The following is a 13,269-nucleotide window of genomic DNA, read 5'->3' as shown; positions in this document are numbered from 1 at the left end:
GTTGTCCCAGCTGGCTCCCACCCCTGCCCCTCCCAGCCCCTGAGTGTGGCTGCCCATTCCGCAGGTGTCCTACTACAACCAGGCCACCCCGGGCTTTCTCAACTACGTGACCACCAATGTGACTGGCCTGTCCTCTGAGTTCTACACCACCTTCAAGGCTTGTGAGCAGTTCCTCTTGGACAACCGGAATGATCTGGCCCCCAGCCTCCAGGCTCTCTAGGCACCTTCGATGGCTACCTCTCGCCCACTCCCACTCCATCCTGCTAGAGGACACACGTGCCGTGCGCTAAGGAAGACAGAGGCATTTATTCCTTCCCGCCTCCCCCGTGGGAAGCCTTGACCCGGGGGTCTGCTGCCCAGCACCCCTGGGTGGTCAGTTTCTGCCCACATTGGCCAGCAAGTCTGCACGGTCACTCTGGGGTAGCCTGTAGTAGACTCGGGTCTTGTCCACAGCCCTGGCTGCCAGGAGCGCTGCCCGCACAGATGCATAGTGGCCCCGGCCAGGGCCGTGTTCCACTGTGACAGTGGCCCGGGGGGACGCCGCCAGCAGCCTGGCCACGACCCCAGCTGTGCTCTGGCCCAGCGGCCCAGCCTGCAGCTGGAAGGACACAGGTTGCCAGAGGCCCTGGCACAGCTCCAGCATGTCTGTGACCAGCTGTTCCCTGTAGCCACTGCCCAGCACTTCCTCGGGCCAGCCTGGTGCCACGGTCACGTGGGGGAAAACCTCAGCCACAGCTGCAAGCAGTTCCCTGCCGGTCACGTAGCCAGGGGCCACAAAACTCCCGTGAGAGATTGTGGCCCCAACCCACACAGGCCTAAGCAGGTGGCCAAGGGCGGAGAGGTTGGCCAGTGTGGCCAGGGATGGCCGGAGGGCTGTGGGCACTGCCATGTGCAAGTGGACGCCCCAGGATCCAGGGCGCATGGCCAGCTGCCTCAAGCAGGACTCCAGCGTCAGGGCACGGCCGTCTGGGGCACGTACGACGGCCACAGGGTCCCCAGCTGCAGGTTCCTGAAGGCCAACATTCAGCAGGATCATGCCTTCTCTGTCTGGAAGAGGCAGTGGAGGCAACAGTGTCTAGGGTTTAAGTTATCATGGGGTGTCAAGACCCTTGCTGAAGTTGAAGGGACAGCAGGGGGGTAGCGGGATCTGTGGATCGGATCTGGATTCCAAGTGGAAGGGCTGCTTTATCAATGTGCCTGGGCTCAAAGTGACACAATAAGCCCCTAGCTCAGCTCTGAGCCTTGCCTGCGGCTCAACCCTCGGGACTGTGCTCGCCGTTCCTGCGCCCGCCGTTCCTGCAGCGTGATGTGACTGAGGGCTCACAGGTGCTGGTCTAAAGGCCAGGAGCTCCACACTCAAGACAGCACTCTTGCCAACTCTGCACACACACCCCCATCACAACCCTATTGCCATGGTAACAGAGACCTGCTGTGGCTTCCCCAAGCTTAGGAGCAGAGGGGCTGCGGGCAGACCTTACCTGGGAGGTGCACTGTTGCTGTGCTTCCATTGCCCTGGATCTCAGGAACCAGCCACTCCACGCTCACACCCTCCTCCCTTGGGAGCTGGAGAAGAGGGACCAGGCTGCCCCCGGTGTAGTAGCTTTGCTTTCGTGAGGTATTCGCTGTGGGGCAAATTGCCAAGGTGAAGCGACCGCCTCATGGAGCACCTTCCACGCACCTCACATCCTCTCTAAGCTGCATAGCAAGCCTCCAGGGAGCTGTAATTCCGTTTTGTAGGTTATAGGTGCCTTGCTTGAGACTCTACAGGCAGTGGGCAGAGCTGTTGGGATTCAGATCCCAATGGAGCCAGGTCTGTCCATGTTGGGTCTGATGGGTCTCCTTTGGGTTGGTTTAACTAGAGTCTCTCCTAGGTTGGGAGTCAAGGGAGTGAGGGGTTTGGACAAGGGGACAGGTGGTGTCTGGATCAGTGATTACCAGGTACGCTGGAGGGGCCATACTCTGAAATCCTGGAGTAACCCTCAGAGCAACTGTGATGCAAGGGGAAGCACATGGGGTTTGGATTCCGCTGGTTCCGTTCTGAGCTGTGCCACATTCAAGCTCAATGACTTTGTGTAAATTACTTACCTGCTCTGAACCTCAGTTTCCCTATCTATAAAATGGAATCCCTGCTTCCGGGATCTGTGAAGCTTAGCCTCCCTTACTGGGGGCTGGCATTCAGGTGATGCTTAAGTGATGCCTTCTTCCTACCGGCTAGGATTTTCCCCTTCCAGTGACCTGCCCCCGCTACCTCTGCTCCCGTGTCCACCTGGTGCGGCCTCGCCTATGATTCAGCCCCCACCCCGCTCCCCCACCTCCCCACTCTCGATCCTCCCCAGACCCCGCCCTACCGGCGAGCTGCTTGAACTGCGACAGGAGCGGCTCAAAGATGTCGTAGTAGATCTGGTGAGCAGCAGTGTTGTCCCGGACGTAGAGGAGATCGTCCACCAGCAGGGGGTCTGAGGCGCTCTGCCACAGCGTCAGGCTATACCTGGGGCCCAGGGAGCTGGCTCAGCGCCTGCCTGGGCCCGGCAGCCCTCAGCCCCACTCTGGTGCTCAGAACTGGACCTTTGCTGGGCGGGGGGGGCGGCGGGGGGGGGCCCTACCGCAGGGACGATGGCCTGTGCTGCCTCCTCACTTGAGAGTGTGTATTTCTGGGTCCCCTTTTAGGAAGGAGACAAGCATAGAACAGATGGGCACCTGGGATGAGGCTCGAGGTCAGGAATGAAGAGGGGAACGGGGCCACCTCCAGCCTCGTGTGCACAGAGGCAGAAGAAGGCGGTGCTGGGCAGCTTGGGGAGCAGAGTGCAGGGGTGAGGGTGGGAGTTCCCCAATCCCTACAGAGCTGTCCTGGGGCAGAGACTGCGGGTGCACTGTGGGCAGCCCCAGGTAACCGCTGGCTCCCACAGAGAGGAAGCTGTGGGGGGAAAATTGTATCTCAGCATAAACACTTCCCAACCGGGAGAGTTAGCTGCCTCAGGTGGTAGTGAGCTGCCTGTTTCTAGAGGTATACAAGCAGAAAGCGGGGAAGGTGTAGAGGGTGTGAGTACCAGGGGAGGCTGGACCAGAGGATCGTTGAGACCCTCCTAGCCACGGCACCTGGGATCTTCCTGGGACATGGGAGTGGGTCTGGAGGGAGGGGGAGCTGTGGCAGGGGCCTGGGAGGTCTCACCTCTCAGATTGGCCCAGCAACCAGCTGAAGTGGGGCCAGGCAGCCCGCACCATGACAGCCCGCACAGGGAAGGTGACCCTCTGTGGCACTGGTCCCACTAGCTCCTGCATCTTCTCCACCATGGCTCGGCTGTATGTCCCATTCGGCAACTGGGGCAGGTAAAGGGTGGTCCAGCCTGGAGACAGGGTTGTCTCAGGATACTTCTCCTGGACTAAGTTCAGGAACCTGCAGAGAATCAGAGATGCTGATTTTTAGAGTCCCCGCCTCATTTCCTGAGTTCCCATCATGGTGCTAAGAAGAGGCAGGGCCTATGGCATCTAGGACATAAGGTCAGAGTCCCCCAGCAGGGCATGGACTTTGGAGTCAGGGACATCTGGATTTGGGTCCTGACTTTGTGACCTTGGTGGCTCACCCAACCTCTTTGGTTCTCAAAGCTGGCATCCTTTCAGGCAGCGCAGGGCTTCTTAAACACCCCCATGGACAGAGAACATAATCCAGAGCCCTAGGCATGGATCTCTGGACTTTTAGATTTTATTTTAAAATTGCATTCAAATTTTGCCCTGATGCAGATTTTAATAGGCAAATAAAGTTACCTTCTCCCTCTTCCTGAACTATTGAGTAAAATCACTCCAAGAAGATGCATCGTATTTATCTTGGGCCACTGACTATATTTTCCAACTCCTGCTTTTCTACGTGCATCTCAGTTTGAGAATCAAGATAAATGCCGGCTAGATGGGTTGCTGGCTGGCTGGCTGGATAGATGGATGGAAGGATGGATGGTGAAAAAAGCACGGGGGGTAGAATCAGAAAGGCCTGCCTCTGAGTCTCTGCTCTGCCGATTACTAGACTCAGGCGGGTCATTAGCTTCAGTGAGATAGTTCCTGTATTAATAAAATGAAAATTTACCTACCTCATCCTCATTGTAAGAGTTAAATAGTACGTAACAACTAGATCCTGTGACGCATAATAAACATTCGACAGATTGAGCCTCAATTATTTTTAGCTTTCTTTTTTTTTGGTCTTTTTGTCTTTTTCTAGGGCTGCACTTATGGCATATGGAGGTTCCCAGGCTAGGGCTTGAATCAGAGCTGTAGCCGCCTGCCTACGCCACAGCCCCAGCATTGCAGGATCCGAGCCATGTCTGCGACCTACACCACAGCTGACGGCAACGCCAGATCCTTAACCCACTGAGCAAGGCCAGGGATCAAACCTGCAACCTCATGGTTCCTAGTCAGATTCGTTAACTTCTGCGCCACGAGGGGAACTCCTATTTTCAGCTTTCTTATCTGCAAAATGGGGTGAAAAAATGCTCCTAACTTACCTGGCGTCACTACGCGAAGGTCAGCTCAGATACGTTCTCTCCTTTCACGTGGCCCTTTGTAAACTGGAGCGCACTGGTGTATGTGGGGGCTCTGGGTGGCTGTGCTGGGATTGCAGGGGAGGGGGTTTGTGGAAGGAGTCAGCACTTTCGGCTTTTCTAGCAGGCCAAGTGCTGCCTGGGTCACTGGACAAGGCCCTGTTCGCCCTCTGGAGTCCAGAGTGTAGTGAGGGCGACACGGCTGTAATCCGGTGATGTCCCAGCAAAATCAGGACCGCGTTAGAACATAGTGTGGGTGAGAGTCCTCCGCAATCTTGGATGTCAGGGAATTTGCTGGGGGCATGTAATGACTGGGCAAAGGCTCATCAGGAAATGGGGGAAAGGCATTTGAGGCAGAGGGAAGAGCATGTGCTAAGGCTCAGAGGTCAGACTATGTATGTGGTAGGCTGGAGGCACACTCAGCAAAGGTCCTTCGAGCACCTACTGTGCCAGATGTTGAAGGAAGGGGACTGGGCACAGCTGGCGCAGAGAGGCGGACACTCACTGTGTGGCATTGACCTCTATTGAGATGGGCATGTTGGGGCCTCTCAGGATGTCGGCATTGATCCATACAGGCCTCCGAACTCTCCCCTCCTCCGTCAGCCGCCGCAGGAGATCCAGGGCAGGGCCCACGGCCTTGATGCTCTTGAAATCCAGCTTGATGCCTGTGGGAACAGGGACAGGGGCGGTCGCCTTGTGCTCAAGGAAGAAGGAACCAGAAGACATGACTTCCTAAGGCAGAGAGAGCAAGTATGGTGTGTGGGGTCGGGGGAGGGCTCGGGGAGGGAAGACGGGGACCAGATTCTGGCTCTGGATGTGAAGAAGGGCTTTCAAACAGGCAGAGCTGGAAAAAAAAAAAAAAAATGGAGTTCCCGTTGTGGTGCAGTCGTTAACGAATCTGACTAGGAACCATGAGGTTGCGGGTTCGATCCCTGGCCTTGCTCAGTGGATTAAGGATCCGGCGTTGCCGTGAGCTGTGTCGTAGATCACAGATGCGGCTCGGATCCCGAGTTGCTGTGGCTCTGATTCGACCCTTAGCCTGGGAACCTCCATATGCTGAGGGAGTGGCCCTAGAAAAGGCAAAAAAAGACAAAAACAAAACAAAACAAAACAAAAAAAAAACAGGCAGAGCTGAACTGGAGAGGAAGGATCTGCCTCTGCAGGAGTGGGTCCATCCCCCATCCCTGTGGGGAGGAAGCAGAGGACATTAGGCCTTGGGACTTGGAGCTGGGGCAGGGGTTCTCAAGTTTCGGATGAAAAGGAACCGTGATTCTTGGACGGGCAGGCTCAGAGGGTCCTAAGCCTCTGGATTCAGTAGGGAGGCACTGGGCCTTTGAGAAGGGGTGTTTGAGTGGAGGAAGGACATATAAAAGGAAGACCCAGTGTGAACAATGGCCCATCCTGTTGGGTGGTGACAGGCTGAGGATGAAGGGAACGGCAGGCGGTGAGGCTGGGAAGTTAAGGATGTGGAAAGCCAGGCTAAGGAGATCACACTTTGTCCTGAGGCCAATGGGGAGCCATGGAGGGTTGAAGTAGGAGAGTGACATGACAGTTGGCTTTTTTCTTTTGTTTGTTTTTTTTCTTTTTTGGCCTCCCTGAGGCATATGGAGTACCCAGGCCAGGGATCAGATCCAAGCCGCAGTTGTGACCTAGGCCACAGCTGTGGCAATGCCAGATCCTTAACCCACGGTGCCAGCTTAGGGATCAAACTTGCATCCCAGGGCTCCAGAGATGCTGCCTATCCTGTTGCACCACAACAGGAACTCCAACAGTTGGCGTTTTTGAAAACTCACTCAAGTAGGGCTGAGTTTGGAGGCAGGAAGCCAGTGAGGAAGGAGGTCCAGGAGAAAGAAGATGTGCCTGGGACTGGATCAGGGGGTAGGGGTCAGGGTTAGAACTGGCCGACGCAGCAGCTGAGTGGATGTGGGGGTTGAGAGAGAGGCATCAGAGTGATGCCTGGATTCTGACTGTGACTGGTAAAAAGGACATGGGGGAAGGTGGAATTTGGCTTTGAGCATGTTGTATCCAGTTCTTCGGATTCAGGGGAGAACGCCCTGAACAAGTCTGGCCCTTTGCAGCTTACCCTGCCCCTTTACACCCCTCAGCTCACAATCTTCCACGAGCCCAGGCCTCTAGAGCCGTGTGGCTGGGAAGCCAAGGCAACGAGCCACGCCTGACCGGGACTGGACCTGCCTCCTAGTGAAGGGATCCTTGCACGTGCAGCCTGAAAACCAGAGGGCTGGGCAGCTGGAAGGGGCTGAGGTTCTTACCCTTCTGGGAAGAGGCCAGCACGGTCTCCAGCCACTGCTGCAGGGTGTTGTCGCTGTAGATGGCTGGGGGGTGTGCCATGATGGGGACCCCGGTCTCGTTGGCTGTGTTGAGCCCCTCTACCGTGACATCTGCCTCCAGGACCATGATGTCACCTGTGCCAGAGGACAAACTCTAATCAAGTTCTTTTTTAAAAGCAGTTTTTCTCATCATCGAAGTGTTAACACATTTGTTGTTAAATATTTGGTGACAGCAAAGCAGAGAGGGAAATATTCACCCACATTTCAATCAGTTCACTTTCTGATGGATTTTCTTCCCTTTTTTTTTTCTGCCCTTTAGGGCTACACCTGCGGCAGATGGAGATTCCCAGGCTAGGGGTCAAATTGGAACTATAGCTGCCAGCCTACACCACAGCCACAGCAATTGGGATCTGAGCCACGTCTGTGACCTGTGCCTCACTTCACGGCAAAGCTGGATCTTTAATCCACTGGGCAAGGCCAGGGATCCAACCGGCATCCTCATACTAATTGGATTCATTTCCACTGTGCCACAATGGGAACTCTCCCATGCTGCATTTATAATCTTTCTGTCAATATTATGATGCATTTTCATAATCTTTTCTGCATCTCTTTTTTTTTTTCCTTTTTAGGGCCACACTTGTAGCTAGCAATGCCAAATCCAAGCCATGTCTGTGACCTATACCACAGCTCACAGATCCTTAACCTGGTGAGCAAGGCCAGGATCGAACTCATATCCTCATAAATACTGGTAGGGTTCATTACCTCTGAGCCACATTGGGAACTCCATCTCATTATTTTTTTTTTTGTTTTTATATTTTGTCTTTGTCATTTCAGGGCTGTACCTGCAGCATATGGAGGTTCCCAGGCTAGGGGTCTAATCAAAGCTATAGATGCTGGAACACCCACAGGGCCATTTTTTAAAACCGCATTACTAAATTACTCTCTAGAAAAATTCTTCTAACTCATGTTTCCACCAGAAGTACATAAGCTGGTCTACCTCTGGTGCCCTTATAGCAGTGTGCACTGTTGTTTTTGTCTTTTATTTTTATTTTATTTATCTATTTATTTGTCTTTTGAGGGCTGCACCCACATCGTATGGAGGTTCCCAGGCTAGGAGTCTAATCAGAGCCGTTGCCCCACAGCCACAGCAACGCCAGATTCGGGCCACGTCTGTGACCTATACCACAGCTCATGGCAACACCGGATCCTTAACCCACTGATCAAGGCCAGGGATTGAACCCACAACCTCATGATTCCTAGTCAGATTCGCTTCTGCTGCGCCATGACGGGAACTGCGTTTTTGTCTTTTAAATGCAGGTAATTGGGGAGTTCCCGTCGTGGCCTAGTGGAACTTAATCTGAATAGGAACCATGAGGTTGTGGATTCGATCCCTGGCCTTGCTCAGTGGGTTAAGGATCTGGTGTTGTCATGAGCTGTGGTGGAGGTCGCAGACACGGCTCGGATCCTGCTTTGCTGTGGCTGTGGTGTAGGCTGGTGGCTGTAGCTCCTATTTGACCCCTAGCCTGGGAACTTCCATATGCTGTGGGTGTGGCCCTTAAAACAAAATAAATAAACAAATAAATAAATGCAGGCAGTTAACGTTGTCTGGTGGCTGTGGGATCCCTGCCCTGACAGCTCCAGGCTGGGGGTAACTGAGGCCTTTCAGTGAAAAGCAGGCCTGGGGAGTTCCTGTCCTGGTGCAGTGGAAACGAATCTGACTAGGAACCATGAGGTTGCAGGTTTGATCCCTGGCCTTACTCAGTGGGTTAAAGATCCGGGGTTGCCGTGAGCTGTGGTGTAGGTCGCAGACGTGGCTCGGATCTGGCGTGGCTGTGGTGTAGGCCAGTGTCTGCAGCTCTGATTAGACCCCTAACCTGGGAACCTCCATATGCCTCGGGTGTGGCCCTAAGGACAAAACAAACAAAACAGGGAGTTCCTGTTGTGGTTCAGTCTGTTAAGATCCTGCCTGGTATCTGTGAGGATGCAGCTTCCATCCCTGGCCTCACTCAGTGGGTTAAGGATCTGGAGTTGCCGTGAGCTGTGGTATAGGTCGCAGATGAGGATCGGATTCTGCATTGCTGTGACGGTGGTATAGGCTGGCGGCTGCAGCTCTGAATTGAAGCCTAGCCTGGGAACTTCCATATGCACAGGTGTGGCCCCACAAAAGAAAAAAAAAAAAAGGTAGAATTTGAACCCCGTTCTGTCTGCCTCCCAGACCTTTGCTCTGGCCCCTCCCCTCCTTGTGGGTATTCAGTCATGTCCAAGGTGACTTCTCCAGCCTAATCTTGGCCTACCACGGGCTCTCGTCAGGGCCCCCACTCCAGCTGTGCCCCGCCCTCCTCCCAGACACCTGCCCCGGGACCTAGCCGGACCCCAGGGAGAAGAGATTGGGCATGGGTTCCTCCAGATCCCTGCAGCTCGAAGGGTGCCTCTGCACGCTCCATGTTGTTGGGCACTGCTTGGTTGGCATCCTCAAGCTTTCTTCTGGGCCAAGGTCCTCACCCCTTATCTGTTGCCCCAGGGCTGACCTGAAATGAGCCTGGGGTGGCAGATGTCTTGGCCTTCCCTCAGCCTTATCTCCAGATAAGGAGGCTTCTCGAGGCCTGGTTCCCTCAACAGGGAATTCTCTGTGTGTATGTTTGTTTGTTTGTTTGTTTGTTTTGGTTTTTTTAGGGCCCTGAAGCTGCAAGCCAATGCCACAGCAATGGAGGCTCTGAGCCCTGCCTGTGACCTTCACTGCAGCTGGTGGCAACACCAGATCCTTAACCCACTGAGTGAGGCCAGGGATCGAACCCATGGATAGTAGTTGGGTTCTTAACCTGTTGAACCACAACGGGAACTCTGAGGGAGTTCTCGGTCCTCCTTCTCACCCAGGTTTGTCTGTGAGCCTCCCTGTCCTGAAGCAGCTGCAGACTGGCTCCACCCAGCCTGTGGACCGAGCCTGCCTCCTCCAGGAAGTCTTCCTAAAGACTCATGCATTCATTCCTTCTGCAGACTCCCCCAGACACTTACACCCAGGCCCTCTGCTGGTGGCTCTGCAGGTGTGAGAGCCAGGAATAAGCTCCAGAGGCCTGGCATGTAGGTCTTGCTCTGAGGCAGACCTGCTGTGTGACCTTGAACCAGACCCCCTCCCCACTCTGGATCCCAGTTGCCTGCAATGGAGAGATTTGGGTTGAGCAGTGGTTCTCCAAGAGTGGTCTTGGGGCCAGGGGCATCATTGTCCCCTGGAACTTACTGGAAATGCAAATTCTCAGGCCCCACCCCCGAACCAGTGAAGGTGAAACTCCAGAGGTGGGGCCAGTCATCTGAGTCTTCCAAAGCAGGCTCAAATGTGGGGACCCTTCCTTTCATCTTGAATAGTTGCTTCTTTATAGAGTTTACAGGTGCATTCATAAACATTTTCTAATGAACTTCCCCACAGTCTTGAAGGGGTCTTCCCTGTTGAAGGGCCAGGCACACAGTGATTCAGAGCGTAGGGCCAACCACTAGGGGTTCTGATGCTGGCTCAGCCACTTTCTTTTTTTTCCCCCTTTTATCATTTTAGGGCTGCACCTGCCGCATATGGAGGTTCCCAGGCTAGGGGTCGAATCTTTGGAGCTGCAGCTGCTGGCCTACATCACAGCCACAGCAACGCCAGATCTGAGCCTACACCACAGCTCAGGGCCATGCCGGATCCTTAACCCACTGAGTGAGGCCAGGGACCGAACCCACATCTTCATGGATACTAGTCAAGTTTCATTACCACTGAGCCACAACAGGAACTCTGGCTTAGCCGTTTTCCAACAGCGTGACCTTAGGTAAGTCACCTAACTTTTCTGAGCCTTTTTCCTTCTATCAAATGTACCCACAAAAAAACAGGCTGCTCATAGTCCTAGGAGAATCCGCATGGAATGTGAGTGTCTGTCCCCACAGGGAGCTGTAGCTGACGGGTTGCCATAATCATTCCAAGTGGGAGATTCGGGAGTTACACAATCTGCTTGGGCTTTCACAGCGTATTTTTGGTTGTGCTGGGACACAAGCACATCTTAGACTTTGAGGGCAAAGGCCTCCTCAGTAGGGAAGCTCTCGCCTGACAACTCCTGGGAGGAGTGACCTCGGGCCAGACATCTCTGCACGACCTGAGCCAGTCACTTAACCTGAGCCCCCATTTTCTCAAGGGCAGAGTGGCAAGAACGCAGCGATGCCCATCCTAATGCCCCCTCGGAGGTAATGCTGTCCTAGGCCCACCTCTGCTCTCCCTCCATCTCCTCCACCCCTGCCCCGGCCAGTTCCGGTCCTGGTAACTGGACTTACTGCTGAGGGCTGCCTGCATCTCCTTCTGGCTGTTGGCAGCGTGGTACCAGGTGACCAGCAGGCCATCCCGTTGGCTGAGCTGACCCACGCTCAGCAGGTAGTCCATCATGTCTGCGTCAGAGCGGCAGGCTGCAGCCTGCACACAGCCTGGAATCGAGGCCAGAGGGGCAGTGAGCATCAGTTCTTGAGTCCTCACATCCCACAAACCCTCCCTGGTCCCCCAGGGCGTATCCTGCCTGCTTCTGAGAAGAGACAGCAGACCCCAGACTCATCAGTGCTTCGCGAGAGTTCCTAGGTACAAGGAGGCTCTGAACCAGCCTGGGGACTTCTGGAAGTTCACTGATAAGGGGACATTTAAGGGAGACCTAGAAGGATGGGTGTGTAACTTTCACCAGAAGAGGGGACCACAGGTAGTTGCAGAGAGAAGAGGAGAGGCAAAGGCTTGGTCATGGGGAAGACGCTGGTTGCCTAAAGGAAGGGCCACTGGCCTGGTACAGACGTAGAGAAACGGAATAGGGCATGACTGGCAAAGAGGGCTGTCATTAGGCCTTGGGCACCCACAAAGGAGTTGCGTGTGTGCTGGAGGCAGCAAACAAGGTTTAGACAAATCTTGGTGGCAGAGCAAGCATTGGGCTGGCGCCAGTGGGCAGGTGGCAGATGCTGGGAGCGGGAAGGCTGGTACAGGGGTCCAGCAGGAGATGGCCAGAGAGGTCAGGGTGGGCAGGGAGGGAGGGTGGGGATGGGAAGGAAGAAGCCTCGAGGCACAAGAGGACACAGGCATGAGGCCGAAGGAGGGGAGGAGGCTGTTCCCAGGCCTGGTGTGAATGGAGGATGCTTTGGTGGGAGGGCGCAGGGACAAGCAGGTGTGGGCGGAGAGGGGAAGTTCAGCAGAGATAGGAGGCCCCCATGACCCTCTAAGAAGAAACGTTCATGGGGGCACAGGAAGAGATCTGGGCTGAAGATTCAGTGGTCCTCAGGCAGCTCAAAACTGGTAAAGGAGGAGGGGAAGGAAAGGTAATGGGGCCAAGTCTCGGGGGTGGGGGTTGGTGATGGGACAACTTTGGATGGAGGATCGTGTCCAGGTAGGGATGCGAGTGGAGGCCATCAGAGAGGTTGATGGGGACAGAGCCTTGGTGGGGATAAGGAGGGAGGGAGGGAGGCTGGGGGGAGACCTACCTGGCTGGGTGCACTTCTGCAGCGTGAAGCACAGGACCATGATGACGGCAAACCCCAGAGCCACACAGGCACCCGTGACAAGGGACCACTTGGAGCACCCCTTCTTGCAGGCCATGATGACCCTTTCTGGGGAATGTCCCGCAGGTCCCTAGGGTGCAGAGTCTGCTGAGGCTCTGAGAGCTGGGATCTGGTGGGAGGCAGGAGTGCCAGCAGCACCCAATGCTCTTGGAGTCAGGCCTGATCCTGTGGGCCTGGATGGCCCATAAGACAGCTCCCGAGGCCCCTCCCACCTCCCCGCCCTCCTCTTCCCTCTCTCTCCTGGGATCTTAACAGGTCAAGCAGAAAATCCTGCCACCCCCCCAAAATGACCTTTGAGCACATTCAGAGGCAGCCGAGGATGTTAGACGGAGCCCCCACCGGCAGCCTGACTGCACCTGCCTGGGCGTTGCGAGACCAGGGATCTAGACTCTGCTTGACCTTGCTTTCCTGAAGACCTGGAGGTTTTCTTCCCCTGCATGAAAGGAGGCAGCTGGATGCTCCTTCCCTCTTTCTGCCCTGCCCCAGGGAGTCACGAAGGTCAAACAAGGGTGGGTGACTGTGGATGGATTAGAACACGAATCTGCTTTCCACCCCAGATAGATAGATTATCTCCCTGTGATTGAAACTGATAGGTCTGGCATGCTGGCCTGGGTGGCTGCAGGCCACTCCTGAGGCAGCGAGTCCACAAGGAAGGGGCTGAGTCACCACCTGGCACAGAGGTGTCCTAGGGGCCCCAGGGCGGAGAAGTAGCAGGTGGGGTGGGGTGGGGTGTGGTGGGCTGGGGGGACAGAAGCTGTCCCTATTTCAGGGATCCTGGAGTTTAAATGAGTCCAAGAATCATCCGTAATGTGCGCAGGGACCTGGGCTTACCGAGGTCCAACCCAGCAGGGCCCCTGGTGACTGACCGTAGTGTTTGCGTGTAAGAGTGACGAGAGGGGTGGGTGAAG

The 13,269-nt window shown here is 55.1% G+C and overlaps 2 protein-coding genes across 7 annotated transcripts in view; one reads left to right on the top strand and one right to left on the bottom strand.

The window, feature by feature from the left end:
• ACOT11 (acyl-CoA thioesterase 11) overlaps window positions 1-4,162 on the top strand; it is a 100,268-nt gene extending 96,106 nt beyond the window's left edge. For all 6 annotated transcript variants that reach the window (XM_084965010.1, XM_021096589.2, XM_021096588.2 and 3 more), the window contains one exon: window positions 65-4,162. In XM_084965010.1, the coding sequence (XP_084821136.1) occupies window positions 65-220 (156 nt within the window). In that variant the 3' untranslated portion in view covers window positions 221-4,162. The remainder of the gene's footprint in view (window positions 1-64) is intronic.
• Window positions 288-12,886, bottom strand: FAM151A (family with sequence similarity 151 member A). The gene is made up of 8 exons (XM_021096591.2): window positions 12,284-12,886; window positions 11,108-11,254; window positions 6,797-6,949; window positions 5,032-5,191; window positions 3,170-3,394; window positions 2,349-2,488; window positions 1,479-1,622; window positions 288-1,047 (listed from the first exon to the last, which is right to left on the bottom strand). The coding sequence occupies exons 1-8, from the start codon at window positions 12,396-12,398 to the stop codon at window positions 374-376; spliced, it is 1,758 nt and encodes a 585-aa protein (XP_020952250.2). The 5' UTR covers window positions 12,399-12,886; the 3' UTR covers window positions 288-373.
• Window positions 12,887-13,269: the final 383 nt, after the last annotated feature.

Source organism: Sus scrofa, chromosome 6 (assembly GCF_054392235.1).
Source record: "Sus scrofa isolate SSC_HxYL_T2T_F1_AM1 chromosome 6, Sscrofa_HxYL_maternal_Yorkshire_Landrace_v2.0, whole genome shotgun sequence".
In the NCBI taxonomy this organism is placed as follows: domain Eukaryota; kingdom Metazoa; phylum Chordata; class Mammalia; order Artiodactyla; family Suidae; genus Sus; species Sus scrofa.
This window is presented reverse-complemented; position numbering and strand designations above follow the sequence as displayed.

Coding starts and splice junctions, on each gene's coding strand:
- FAM151A (XM_021096591.2), bottom strand. CDS start 12,398: ATGGCCTGCAAGAAGGGGTGCTCCAAGTGGTCCCTTGTCACGGGTGCC. Junction 3,395..5,031: donor ATAGAGGTCAATGCCACACA/GTGAGTGTCCGC, acceptor GATTCTCTGCAG/GTTCCTGAACTTAGTCCAGG. Junction 1,048..1,478: donor AGCAACAGTGCACCTCCCAG/GTAAGGTCTGCC, acceptor TGCCTCTTCCAG/ACAGAGAAGGCATGATCCTG.